At 38.3% G+C, this 12,309-nt stretch overlaps 1 protein-coding gene across 5 annotated transcripts in view; it reads right to left on the reverse strand.

Annotated features, from left to right (window-relative positions):
• cacna2d4a (calcium channel, voltage-dependent, alpha 2/delta subunit 4a) overlaps positions 1–12,309 on the reverse strand; it is an 82,414-nt gene that overhangs the window by 55,584 nt on the left and 14,521 nt on the right. For 3 of the 5 annotated variants that reach the window (XM_032504780.1, XM_032504779.1, XM_032504783.1), the window contains 17 exons: positions 12,173–12,286; positions 11,954–12,032; positions 10,740–10,873; positions 8,629–8,646; positions 8,164–8,241; positions 7,988–8,068; positions 7,835–7,909; positions 7,588–7,674; positions 7,366–7,437; positions 7,099–7,160; positions 6,826–6,893; positions 6,687–6,732; positions 6,399–6,496; positions 6,104–6,197; positions 5,901–5,993; positions 5,383–5,510; positions 3,618–3,686 (listed from right to left, as the gene is read on the reverse strand). In XM_032504780.1, coding sequence (XP_032360671.1) covers positions 3,618–3,686; positions 5,383–5,510; positions 5,901–5,993; positions 6,104–6,197; positions 6,399–6,496; positions 6,687–6,732; positions 6,826–6,893; positions 7,099–7,160; positions 7,366–7,437; positions 7,588–7,674; positions 7,835–7,909; positions 7,988–8,068; positions 8,164–8,241; positions 8,629–8,646; positions 10,740–10,873; positions 11,954–12,032; positions 12,173–12,286 — 1,396 coding nt within the window. The remainder of the gene's footprint in view (positions 1–3,617; positions 3,687–5,382; positions 5,511–5,900; positions 5,994–6,103; positions 6,198–6,398; positions 6,497–6,686; positions 6,733–6,825; positions 6,894–7,098; positions 7,161–7,365; positions 7,438–7,587; positions 7,675–7,834; positions 7,910–7,987; positions 8,069–8,163; positions 8,242–8,628; positions 8,647–10,739; positions 10,874–11,953; positions 12,033–12,172; positions 12,287–12,309) is intronic. The other 2 variants (XM_032504781.1, XM_032504782.1) reach the window with 2 other exon arrangements.

Here is a 12,309-nt window from a genome sequence, read left to right on the forward strand (position 1 = left end):
TAGCACAAAATAAAGTAGACAGTAAGTAAACTATTAAGTAAGAATGTCTGGATGTAAATTATTTGCATTGATGTTAGGAGATATAGGCAAAAGCTGAAGGAGATTAAATACAGGGGGTCAAATGAAAGTATAAATCAGTCATGATAAAAGCTCTTCTGTATACTGTAGCTCCTTTTCTCTGTCATTTTTCCTCTATCTCCTACCCTACCTCTCTTTATTTCTCATCTGCTCTCTCCTTCCCTTTTCCTCTCACTTATCTTGTCTCCATTTATCTTTCTGTCGCCTCTTCTCCAATCATTTTTTTAGTCTTTTCACCTTATTTTCTCTCATCTCTGCCCTCTTTGTCCTTTACTCTGTCTGGTGTATTATGTCTTTTTTCATTTTTTCACCTCCCCCATCTTTTCTCCCTCATTCTTATCCGTCACTGCTTCCTCTCTACTGCCTCCTCCATGTTAAATATCTCTCTATATCCTTTATTATTTCCCTGCTTTCTCTTTCCGTCTTTTATTTACCCACTTATCTCTCTTTCTTCTTCTCTTTTTCTGTCTGCAGTCTGTTTCTCTGTCAATAAGTGCGTATTAGGTTTATTTATATGCAGCCTGGATTACGTTCAGACAAACACTGACACCCAGTGGTCGGAAATGGGACCACAGTCTTTTTTAGCTGCTTATGGCCATAAGCATTTATTATTTTTTGCACTTAACAGAAACTCATCAGCTCTGTTGCATAAAATAGCAGCTTAAGTCAACTGTGGTACTCATAAACTGAATGTCTCATGCTTCAATCTACAAAATGGGACAGTATTGTCTGATACATACGTTTATGCAAACCTGCACAATGGCATTATAAGTAGTCAGGAAATAATATGTCAACTGAATGATGCTGCTATAGTGTCCCTGCTCAAGACACGGAATACGAAGCAACTGTACTGTTTTTACAGTGGTCCATATTTGCATGTAACAGAGGTGTTTAGAAAGTTTTTCGTGTTGTGTTTACATTGCATTTTCTGATTGAGTAGTATATAAATAGATACGCGTTCAAATGCTAGATCAAGGCCTACTGAATACACACTCGTACAAGTACAGAAGTCAAGCCAAATGTGGGAACAGTACAGCATGTGTGTGTGCACCCACGACAAGCCAGCTTTTGAATATCCCCTTGAGTTCAGAAGGCAAATGAGACCCTCGATGAGATAGCCAAACTCATTTACGCAGAAGCAGCAAGAAACAAATGTAAAGAGGAAGACAAAGAAATCAGCGAAAGAATGACAAGACAGAGAAACAAGGAAAAGAGAAGGATAGAGGATGGATCCATACATCCATCCATCCATTCATCTATCTATCCATCCATCCATCCATCCATCCATCCACTTGGCATTCAGTGATACAGAAGTGACTTAAAACAATATGACCTTTAACCTACAATCGGTAATCATCATTCATTGACAATCTACAATAAACAGACAAAAATCATTTCCTCTTATATAAATTAATATAGCTTAACAAGAATCTTTTTATTTTTTTGACATTTTTTTTAATACTGTGGTCTTACTTTATTGTAAATGCTATTTTTAGAAGTGATAGTTATTTTAGATCTTTCTGTCTGTTTTATGTTATCGAGAATGTCTAAAAGATACAGCAGGCTATAGCAGAGCTCAGGATTTATCATACTTTACTGTGACGTTAACAAGCAGAGAGAGACAGACGGAAGCAAAACATAAAAAAAGAGATGTACAGTAAGAATGAGGCACTGAGATTAAGAGAGAGAGACAGGAACACATCTATTTTGAACTTTTTCTTCACTTCTCACTGCTCTCCGATTTTCCATTTCCAAATATAACACGATTTTCACACCTGAGGAAATTTCTACGAAAGCTGTTAAATACAGATACGCATGGGTTTGTGTGTGAGTATGTGTACTGTGAGTGTGTATGGAGTGTCTTTCTGTCTGTCAAAATAATGAGACACCAAATGCATGCAGGTATACACTCAGACACGCACGCACACACACACACACACTCACACACTCTGACTGAGAATGCAGCTCTAGAGAATCTAGCTTCACTCGGATAATTATGATTGATCAGTGTGTCAGTCATAAATGGAGCTAAACATACGCACCGAAAAACAAACAATGAAACAAAGCCAAAGACTATGAACTATAAGACAAAATGTGTGTAAAATACACCCTCAAGCACAAACACCCTCAGCTCCATTAACTATTTCCTTGTGGCTACAGAAGAAACCTGACGCAACAAAAGTAAATGTGCTGTATTTTATATAGCGCTTTTCTAGTCTTAACGACTACTCAAAGCGCTTTTACATAGTACAGGAACCATTTGCCATTCACACACGTTCATATACTGTGGCCGAGGCTGCCGTGCAAGGTGCCACCCGCTTATCAGATAAACACTCAAACACATTTACACTCCAATGGCGCAGCATCAGGGGCAACTCTGGGTTCAGTGTCTTGCCCAAGTCCCACTTCAACATGGGACTGCAGGGCCAGAGATTGAACCACCAACCTTCCAACTGGCAGGCAACCGCTCTACCACAGAATCATTGCTCAAGACAAGTACAGTACTCTCCAAGCATCCCAGGTAGGTGATCACAATTAGAGTAGCACTGATACATCAGCAGGCCGATGTTATTGGCTCAGATGATCACAAACATATTGGTATGTCTCTGTACATTGGCAAATTGTTCAGCAGTAAACAGCAGCAGTAAAGGTTTTGAGGTTCGTTTTTACTGGGCCCCCCAAGGCCCATTTAGTTTACCTTGCACGGCAGTGTGTATTTGAGTTTAATTTTTAGTAATTCAAGTATACTATATAAATGGCTTTATAATATCTGTATCTGTGTCTTTGTATCCCAACCGGCAGCTCCAGATGGTCGCCCACCAAAAGTCAGGGTCTGTCTGAGGTTTCTGCCTGGTAAAAGGATGTTTTTCCTAGCCACTGTTGCACCAGTGCTTGCTCTTAGGGGGGAATTTGTGGTTCTCTGTAAATTATAGTGACTAGACCTACCCTACTTGCAAAGTGTCCTGAGATAACTCTGTTGTGATCTGACACTATGTATAAAAGTTAATTTAATTGAATTTACATTTCAAATTATCTTATTTACACATCGGACTTACGGACAGTATCTTGTCATCAGCTTGGTATAATTTTAAAGTTTTGATATTAGCAATGGTCAAAGTCAAGTTGGAGTCTAATCCCAATGTCTATTGTCTTGTTTATCCTGTTGTGGATCGTCACATCTTAGACAAATTTCACACTGCTCACAAAATCCTCTAGTCCTCAAGACCTTCCGGTGAGTACAACAACAGAACAAGTGAAAACCAAACTGTGAATGAAACAAGCTAAACTATTTCTTACAAGAGAACTATGACCAAAGATGTAAGTTTGTCATTAGTCTGAATTCCACAGCACATCCAACAGGTATGGCACTGACAAATCAGTAGGTAAAATGCCATCAATGCCAAAAAGAGAAAATTGCAAATGCATTTGAAGAAAAGATGAGATTAAAAATTAATGAGAAAGAGAGATGGAACAGTGAAATAAAATGTGTGTAAAAGACAGAAAAAAAGTGTGTATCTAAACAAAAAGAGTCATCCTACCTCCAGCGATGGCGGCTTTCTTTCCCACCGTAACAGTGACAGCAGTAGTAGCAATCACGATCCTCCCTGCTGGTAGAGCCACACACACACACACACACACACACACACACACACACACACACACACACACACACTCAATTAGCAAGAATTTACAGAACTTTATCAGTACATGGGTGCATAATGTATGTACATCACAAACAAAGATCTTCCCTCCAAAAGTGTATACATGCATGAGTAAATTCATGCAGAGGAAATATATGAAGGTGACAGATTGAGTTGGACTCAGTAGGCAATATTTAATAAAGTCATGCATTCATCTTCTGTGTCTCTAGTCACAGCCATCATGCCAGTTGATGCCAACTGACACCAAGCCACAGACTCCAGCCAGACTAACATTTACGTGTTATGTAATACTGAATATGAGAGCTAATTGACTAATACGCTTATACCAGAGGGACTGTGTGTATACTGCATGTTTCACCATGTTTATATTTCTGTTATTCGCTCCACTAACACAAAACCAGTCTATACCTGCATGACAAATCACACATTCAGGAAATTGTGCAATTTAGTTGAAAATGGGTTTGTTTGTTTTTGACACTGAATATTGTAGCATGATGTATTAACAAAATAAAAGACAGCCAACAAACTCTATGAAACCAGATGTTTACTTCTCAACAAGAATGAATTTAATATAGAGAGCCACTGACTCAGCACAATGCAAATGAACAAGAACGCTAACTGATTCCCTGAGAGAGGAGAGTAGGTTCCCAAACTGTGACATGCTCATTCAATGACAGAGAGAGAGAGAGAGAGAGAAAGAGAGAAAGAGAGAGAGAGAGAGAGAGAGAGAAGACAGGAGAAAAAAGAAAAACAGCGCAGAGCTAGAAAAAAAAACAGCCACTTGACATGCTTTAAAATTAGGGGTGAGGAAGAACAGGACGAGGATGAATAGATAGAGGAGGCATGCCAAGTACAAGTAAAAGTTTTCCTCTACCCTCCTCCTCCGCCTCCCTTTGTTTTCTCCCTCCCTCCTCCGCTTGGAGCTCCACCTCCTCTGCACTTAAGTTGGCGCTATAGTCAGCCTCATAGTCCCTGAATATATCTGAACACAACAAACTATGTAACATCAATCTAAAACATACTTTTTGTACATTTGTACATTTTTACTTGTATGATAAATTTTTCATTATAATAATTTAACATGAAACATTTATTGACACCTTAAAATAGGACTTCAAACTTGCTGAAATGTGAACATCCTATACTGTCTAGTTCCTTTTAAATGCAGCTCAAGATATGAAATCATCCGTAGATTTAGTACATACAGTATAGCTGCTTACGTGAGGTTTTTATGCTTGGTGAAATAAAAAAACAGCCTTAAAATAACACTCAACAAACATTTAATTTAAACCTTTAATTAGGTGAGGAAGTGTATATATTTGCACATTTTGTATTCTGTCATAAGGAAGGGCAGCATCATTAGCCTCAAACTCAATGAATATACTGTATTTCAACAAAATTATATTTAGGTCTGCACTATATAGTGAAGATTAAATTAAAATCCCTGTCCTATGTTAATGCCTAAAGCACTTTGTAGCAAACCTGTTTCTTTAAATCACTTTAAAAATACATTCTTTCTTGCAGAGCTAAATAAGAAAATTAAATCCAGAGGCAGAGAAGGGTCAGGCTCAAATTCCTAACTGTTTACTAACTTTTGTGTGTGTATATGTGTGTGTTTGCTCAGTAAAGATTTCTCCATTACCTCTAGTTTCCTGTCTGGGCATGTAGTACAGAAACTGTCCAGCTGGGAACTCGGATGCTCTGCGATACCACACTGGGAAATGGTCCAATGTAAACAAATTCTCGATGTCTGTGGAGGTCAGGAAAGACCTGGGGAGGGATAAAAAAATAAGCTTAAAATGTGTTTTATAAATAAACTTGCCTTGACTTAAAGAAAAGCATACTATCTATTGCCTAATTATGTTGACAAAAGAAAAGAAGGAAGATTGAAAAGGAGGATAAGATAAAGAGAGAGAAAGAAGAGGTAAAAAGGGTTGTGACTAAAGCATAATATGTATTTACCAGCTGACCTTTTATTGACCACCAGAGGGCAAACTCTTACCTTAGTCTAATTCCAACTTCAATACAGCTCTTCAATTGGGATCACAACAAAAACTGTTAACTAAGTTTAACTAACCCCAGTTTTAAATCTTTTGGAGATAATGGTATGACTTAGTTGATGTGATGATATTTAATGTACAAAATGTTATTTTTCCTCACTTGGCAGTTCTTTTCTCAATACCAGCGTATCTCTGGAATCTCATCAGGCCTGAACGGGTCCCCAAGAATGCTGTTTCTATCCCCTCTTCCATACTGAAAGAGAGAGGAGGGGACAACGAGACAGAAAAAGAGAGAGTTGGAGCAGAAAGAAGGGGCAAATATTTTGTATATCACGAAAAAAGTCCATGTCTTTTATTATTCACCCAGATGTGTTGAGCATGAGAGCGGTCCAATAGGCTTCCATTGGAGCTGTGACCACAGCATCGAAAAGAGTTTGTTGCAACAACTGCATATCACCTGTAGAGTGAGGTGAAAAAACATAAATCTAATGCTAATGATAAAAATGATAGAGGCATAAGACAAAAAAAGAGGAAGAAAAAAAATAAATATACAGCATTAAATGGAGTCATCTCAAAGACCATAAGAGTGCCTTAGTGTATCCCTGAATGTGCAGTTTTTCCTAAATCAAAAGATGTTGTAATTAAAGTGTCCACTTACACTCCAGATCTGGTTCTTTGCCAGTGAGGTATCGCACCACAGCCTGCAACTGGCTCAGCTTGCGGTGGGCCGGGTCAATATCTGTCTCACAGTAGGTCCTACAAGCGTACCCATGCACATGCACACGCACACGCACACGCACACGCACACGCACACGCACACGCACACGCATTTAGTACTGTAGTCACTAGTTAGAATCCCATACAATTCTATGTTCTTATACATAGTTCTTATACATAACTAACTATGTATAACTATGTTATACATAGTTAGTTATACAGTACTTACCATTCATTGGCTATGGTCAAGTCTGGAGCCAATAAGTCATGGAGACCTAAGGCAAAAAAGCAAAGAAAAAAACAGAAAAACAGAGTAAAAAAAGGCAGACACAAATACAAAGACACTAAGACAGAAGGGAAAGACTTACCCTCCTCAACAGATACATTTCCAGTGAAGATATACTGTCCATATCCCCTAGTCAACACTATACCCAGACTGTCAAACATAAAGAAGACATTTATTATTAGCATTATGAATCATGCTTGTAATTTTTAATTCCTACACTACGCATTCATTACTACTTTAAACAAATGTGTAGGCTAGACAGAACATTAAAATAGAAGAGATACATTATATTTTTTAATATTCTAAATCCTGACACTTTGAGTAATCCTGTTAAGTTAAAAACAATCAGACAAACCTAAATGGTGTCTCATTGATGACAGTGTAGAAGTAATCATTCTTCAGGAAAATTACTCGCGTCTGTGAGAGACAGGGAGAGAGACAGAGTTTGTAAAAACGATAGTGAATGCAGAGAGAAATGCTTGTACATCTACTTAATAGACAAAAAAATACAAATGGCCAATCAAAACTTGCCACCTCAAAGGAATCAAAACTTGAATAATACAAAATAAGACAATAAAACTGCTCATATTGCTTTTACACAGACAAAAACACAAGTACTCACTCCTTTATCCACTGAAGTTCTCACGTCTAAAGACATCTTTCCAGTTTCTCCTTTAACCATGGCTGTCCTCAGCTGAAACAAAAACATAAATTACTCAGCCCTTCACTTGTTTCGTCATACCATTCTATGAATCCTGACCTGAACAACACAACTCACCCTGACATACAGTACAGGAAAGTGAGTGAGTAAGTGAGTGAGTGAGCGTGTGCGTGTGTTACTCACTTTCTCCTCTGTGTCTTCCCATTCCACCTCTGCCAGATCAACACTGTTATAGTTGGGTTTTGGCCTTAGCTTCTTCCCCTCTTTATACTGTCACACATACAAACGTACAAACAAGAAAGTCTTTAAGAATATATCCCATCATATCATATTGTATCATTATTGCAATACATCTGTCAAGCAGGGTTATTAAGTTTCTGCAGTTTCACAGCTGCATTAATACATTGTACAATACGATCTTTGTCTGTACCAGAGGTCGTAGGTCAGGGTGGGACAGGATGTAGCCGTTGTTGGTTAAAAGGTAGCCGTAACCATGGACACCCAGCTGAAGAGACAGAAAGGACATGTAATTATCATATTATAAATCAAATTTCACTGGCACAGTATATTGTGGATGGTTTACCTTGTATCTTGAAACTAATCTCATCAGTTCTTTCAAGGCCACGTCAGTTCCTACCACTCCCAACAGAATCCCATGAGACAACTACAGGAAACACAAAGCAGGTTGATAAATGGAAAGTTCCTGGTGTCTATTGAGGCCAATGGTATTGATGGTATTAATTAAATATGAATACTTACAGTCTCTTTTTTCTTGCTGAACACAGGCATGGCTACCGAGGTCATCAGGAGCAGGCTTTGGGCCTGAGTGTTGAACAGCTGTTGTACACACATGTGCAAGAACAACCACAATGACTTGATCTGCATTGTTTTTGTTTGTAAATGTTAAATGTTAAATTTGTAAATATAAATTAAGTAGGTGGCGTTCGCTTCTGTTGACCAAAGGTGGAAAATGAAGTGAAATGGTGATGGATTGGAAGATGATGCTTAACTTAGTAGTGCTAAATCTCTCTGGACCAAAGAACATTAACTAAGACAACGATTTAATGAGGGAAGCAAAGAAAAGCTAAGATATGTTAAGATATTCACTCAAATAACGTTGCAAAAAAAGGCTATTGGCTAAGCTAGATATTACTGGTACTATATACTGTATTTTATACGGCTAACATTCCTTAAAATAGAAATTCAGCTGTGCTCTATGATTACCTTTGCTGTGCTTGGTAACTGATGGTGAAGATGGAGGGAAGACAACATGGGAGAAGAGACAACAAGTAGGAAATGGAAGTCAAAGATATGCCACACATGGTACAGATGAAAAGAGATACTTATATAAAGGAGGAAACAGAAATAAGCAGGCAGGGGTGGAGTAGCAACTAGCAACAGATGTACTTGATAAGGAAACATTTTAATAAAACTAAATACTTATGATAAGAAGTTACATGAAAGTATTTCTGCTTAAGCAACATTGGTTTAGGCTAGATTTTTGCTGGTGTTGAAACACGGTTGTTAAATCATTGCTGGTTAAATGCTACGTGGGGTTAGGGTGTTGCTAACAGTGCTAACACTGGCTAAGCTAACTTGTTAAAGTAATGTGTTCAGTAACTAATACAATAATGATTAAAATGAAATAAAATCAATAATAAATATACAATTTACAATTTGCGGGTTCAGACCTTTATTCTTAATAGCGACTTCAAAGTAATTTCACACAGGTGGTCCAACGTAGTTATATGTATCCTGCAAGCTTTGTTACGATTGGACAAACAGTGCACTTTGTTTAAAATGCCTACAACTGATTTGTCAAAAAACAATTATTTTCAATTCAGTGTGATATGTAGCTCAGTCCAGCTCATGGAAATTTGAGAAAAGCAGATGCCCAACACAAAAACAATTGCTAACAAAGACGCAAACTGCGATTCCAAGCTCAAACCTAGATTTTTGTCCTTCCACGTCCAGTTATTGTGCATTTACAGCGACACTAGTGGTCAATTTGAATTTGAAATTTGAGACTTGCAGTGTTTATGTGAGGTCCCTATGTAGACATTTCCTGGAAGTTTTGTGTTGATTGGACAAACATATACATTTTGTCATTTATAGCCTGATTTGCGCTATATTATCTGCAGCTAGTTTGCATTTATAGCGCCCCCTGGTGTTCCTTCATGGTGTGCATTTGAATGAAACTTTCAGGGTGTGGTTCAGGTATTTATCAAAATGACAAATCCTGAGAGATTTGCGATAGTTGGACAATGAATATGTGATTTATAGTGATTTATATGTAGTTATAGTTCTGATTTGTGTTCATTTATGTCCAGAGCCACGCCTCTTTTCAAAGTTCATTGGTCAATACCTTAAAAAGTAATTGAGATATGGACATGCTTTATACAACTTGTAATATGCTTGATCCATTGATGATTCCCTGAAAATTTGGTGGCAATTGGAGCTACGGCAGACATCAAATAAAAATAATAACTTAAACAGACAAACATAGAAGGGTTCTACCGCTTCACAGTCTGAACCCTAATAACATTACAGTTACTAATACTAGTTTATTTCAGGGATGGGTGTTTTGCTGTATTGAGTATGGGTGGGTGGCTTGGTTGCTGTAAAAGTAATGTTTTCAATTTTTTAAATGCATAATAAGTTATGATTAATGTATTATGTTTTCCATATAACATGTCTAACACTTGCTTAATACAAAGTGGTCCTGTAGTTTGGCAGGGTGGTTGCTAGGTGGTTGTTGTGTTGATGGTGTTATTTGAGGAAAAGGGAGCTCACAGTGGTTACAGAGGGTTACCTGGGGTTTTCAGGTCATTGCCTGTAGGTGTTTTCTTCTGTTAGTAGGCCAGTGCTAGTTTAGTTTTTTTAGTTTATTTAACAGGGACCATGCAAAGCACAAATGCTGAGTCAGAGTTAGCTATATAGCTCATTTGCATCTGTGGTCCCTGAACAAGTACATACTAGGTGGTTGCTAGGTTGTTGCTTTTGCAGAAATTGCTGATGTTGCTAGGAGATTGAATTGGTGACTGGGATTAATTGGATTGAGGGGGTGAATGTTTCAATACCATGGAGAGAGGGAGAGAGGGAGAGAGATAAATAGAATGGTTTCAAATGCTGAAGAGAGATGGAGAGACTGCATTGGAATGTTTATCATTATTGCCCTCCAGGAAAAGAAAAACTGTATAATGGATCATTACTAAAAGTAATAGCACAGATGGCCTAAATGAGTCTGACATTTTGATTATTAATGCCAGCTACTGTTGATGCAAGATAGATAATAATGTCTGCAAGCACACTAATGATGGGAGAAGCAGACTGACCACAGTGTCCATATAAGCCTCAGTCCAGATGATGTCATGATCGTGGTTTATGACCATTGGCCGGCTCAGAACATGGAGGTATTCCATAACGTTTTCCTGTACGTCAGCCAGTGTGGAGACGTGTGTGTAGTACCCTGCATGACACACAAAATAATGTACAAACATACCGTGTATCACAATTTACTCCGATGGAACCTAGGACTCATACATTTCAGCGAATAAAATCTTCACCATATTGTTTTTTTTATCTTTTTGCCTCTGGCCTTTGGGTATAACATTTAGAGCTGCAAACTCACTTATCCAACTTCAAAAAACCTGGTATTCCTAAAAAAACACTAAGGTGTTTTGAATGACAAAAAAACTACTTGAATCTCCCATCAATGCAAATGGGCTGTTTCCATTTTTGAAACTTGGCTTAGTCCAAGGTTTATGGCAGTTTTACAACTGGGAGACAATGACGTCAATAGGATACCTGCAGTGAAGCTGCTTAGTAACAACAGGCTACTGAAGCACTGCCAGTTATGAATATGTGAATATGTGCAACCTTTTTGTCCTTTGTAATGTCTCCCCAAGCACGCTGCTGTAAATATTATTAAGTAGACCTGCTCACTTAAACTGAAACTGTATACATGTTTTGCAGCAGTGTAACATAAAGCATGTTTCTCTATGTATGACAGATATGCTGTTTTTGGCAGAAGCAACTGCCAGGGTATGCAACAGAAGGGAGTGCACCTGTTACCTATTACACACAGAGACACACACACAGATATGATGTTTCTTGGCCAGGGACGTGTTTACAGTGTATCTGTGCTGATAATCAGGTATTTAGTCAGGGATTTTTGATGTGCACAGAGCAGGATAAAGTGATTATTTTCAGGTCTGAGCTGCTGCATGACCCCATATAATTCACAAGAGGGCAGCACCTGATACCCAGTCCCATACAGCACCACCTGGGAACACCACAGAGAGCCAACAGACCTCTTTTCTTCCTAAATACAACACAAGAAATCACTTGGATCACTTGAATCACTTAGCACATAGACTAAGTAAGTAATTGGTGTAGTTTTCACATCTACCTTTACTCTTCGTTGCTGAAATTACCTAAACTTCCTATTCCAAATTGGATGGCAGAACCAGTTATTCAACCTAGCAACTTTTATAACACAAAGCATATTCTTTGACCTTGACCATGCTAATGATTCATCCCCATTTACCCTTGTTGTTGCAGGCAATCCATTTAACATTTTCAGCAAATGTCACCTCTCGCCCAATCAGATAGGTGAACACTCGAACCTGGAGAGACAATAAAAGTATATAGTGAGATGTGATAAACCCCACTTATTTGTTACTCCAAACAGCTTTAAGCTCGCTTAAGGTACATTCCGCTGGTGCTTGCAGTTGATCCTTTTTGTGTGCGTATTTGTGTGTCATACCCGTCGTTCTGGCCAGTTGAACTCTTCAAAAACATCCTGGAAGTCCTCCATTGCGCCGTCCGTTATCAGCATGATAGCTTGGTTACAAAGGCTGCCCTGACCCAACGCTGCAGCCTAAACACACACACACACACACA

The sequence above is a fragment of the Etheostoma spectabile genome, chromosome 23, assembly GCF_008692095.1.
Source record: "Etheostoma spectabile isolate EspeVRDwgs_2016 chromosome 23, UIUC_Espe_1.0, whole genome shotgun sequence".
NCBI lineage: Eukaryota > Metazoa > Chordata > Actinopteri > Perciformes > Percidae > Etheostoma > Etheostoma spectabile.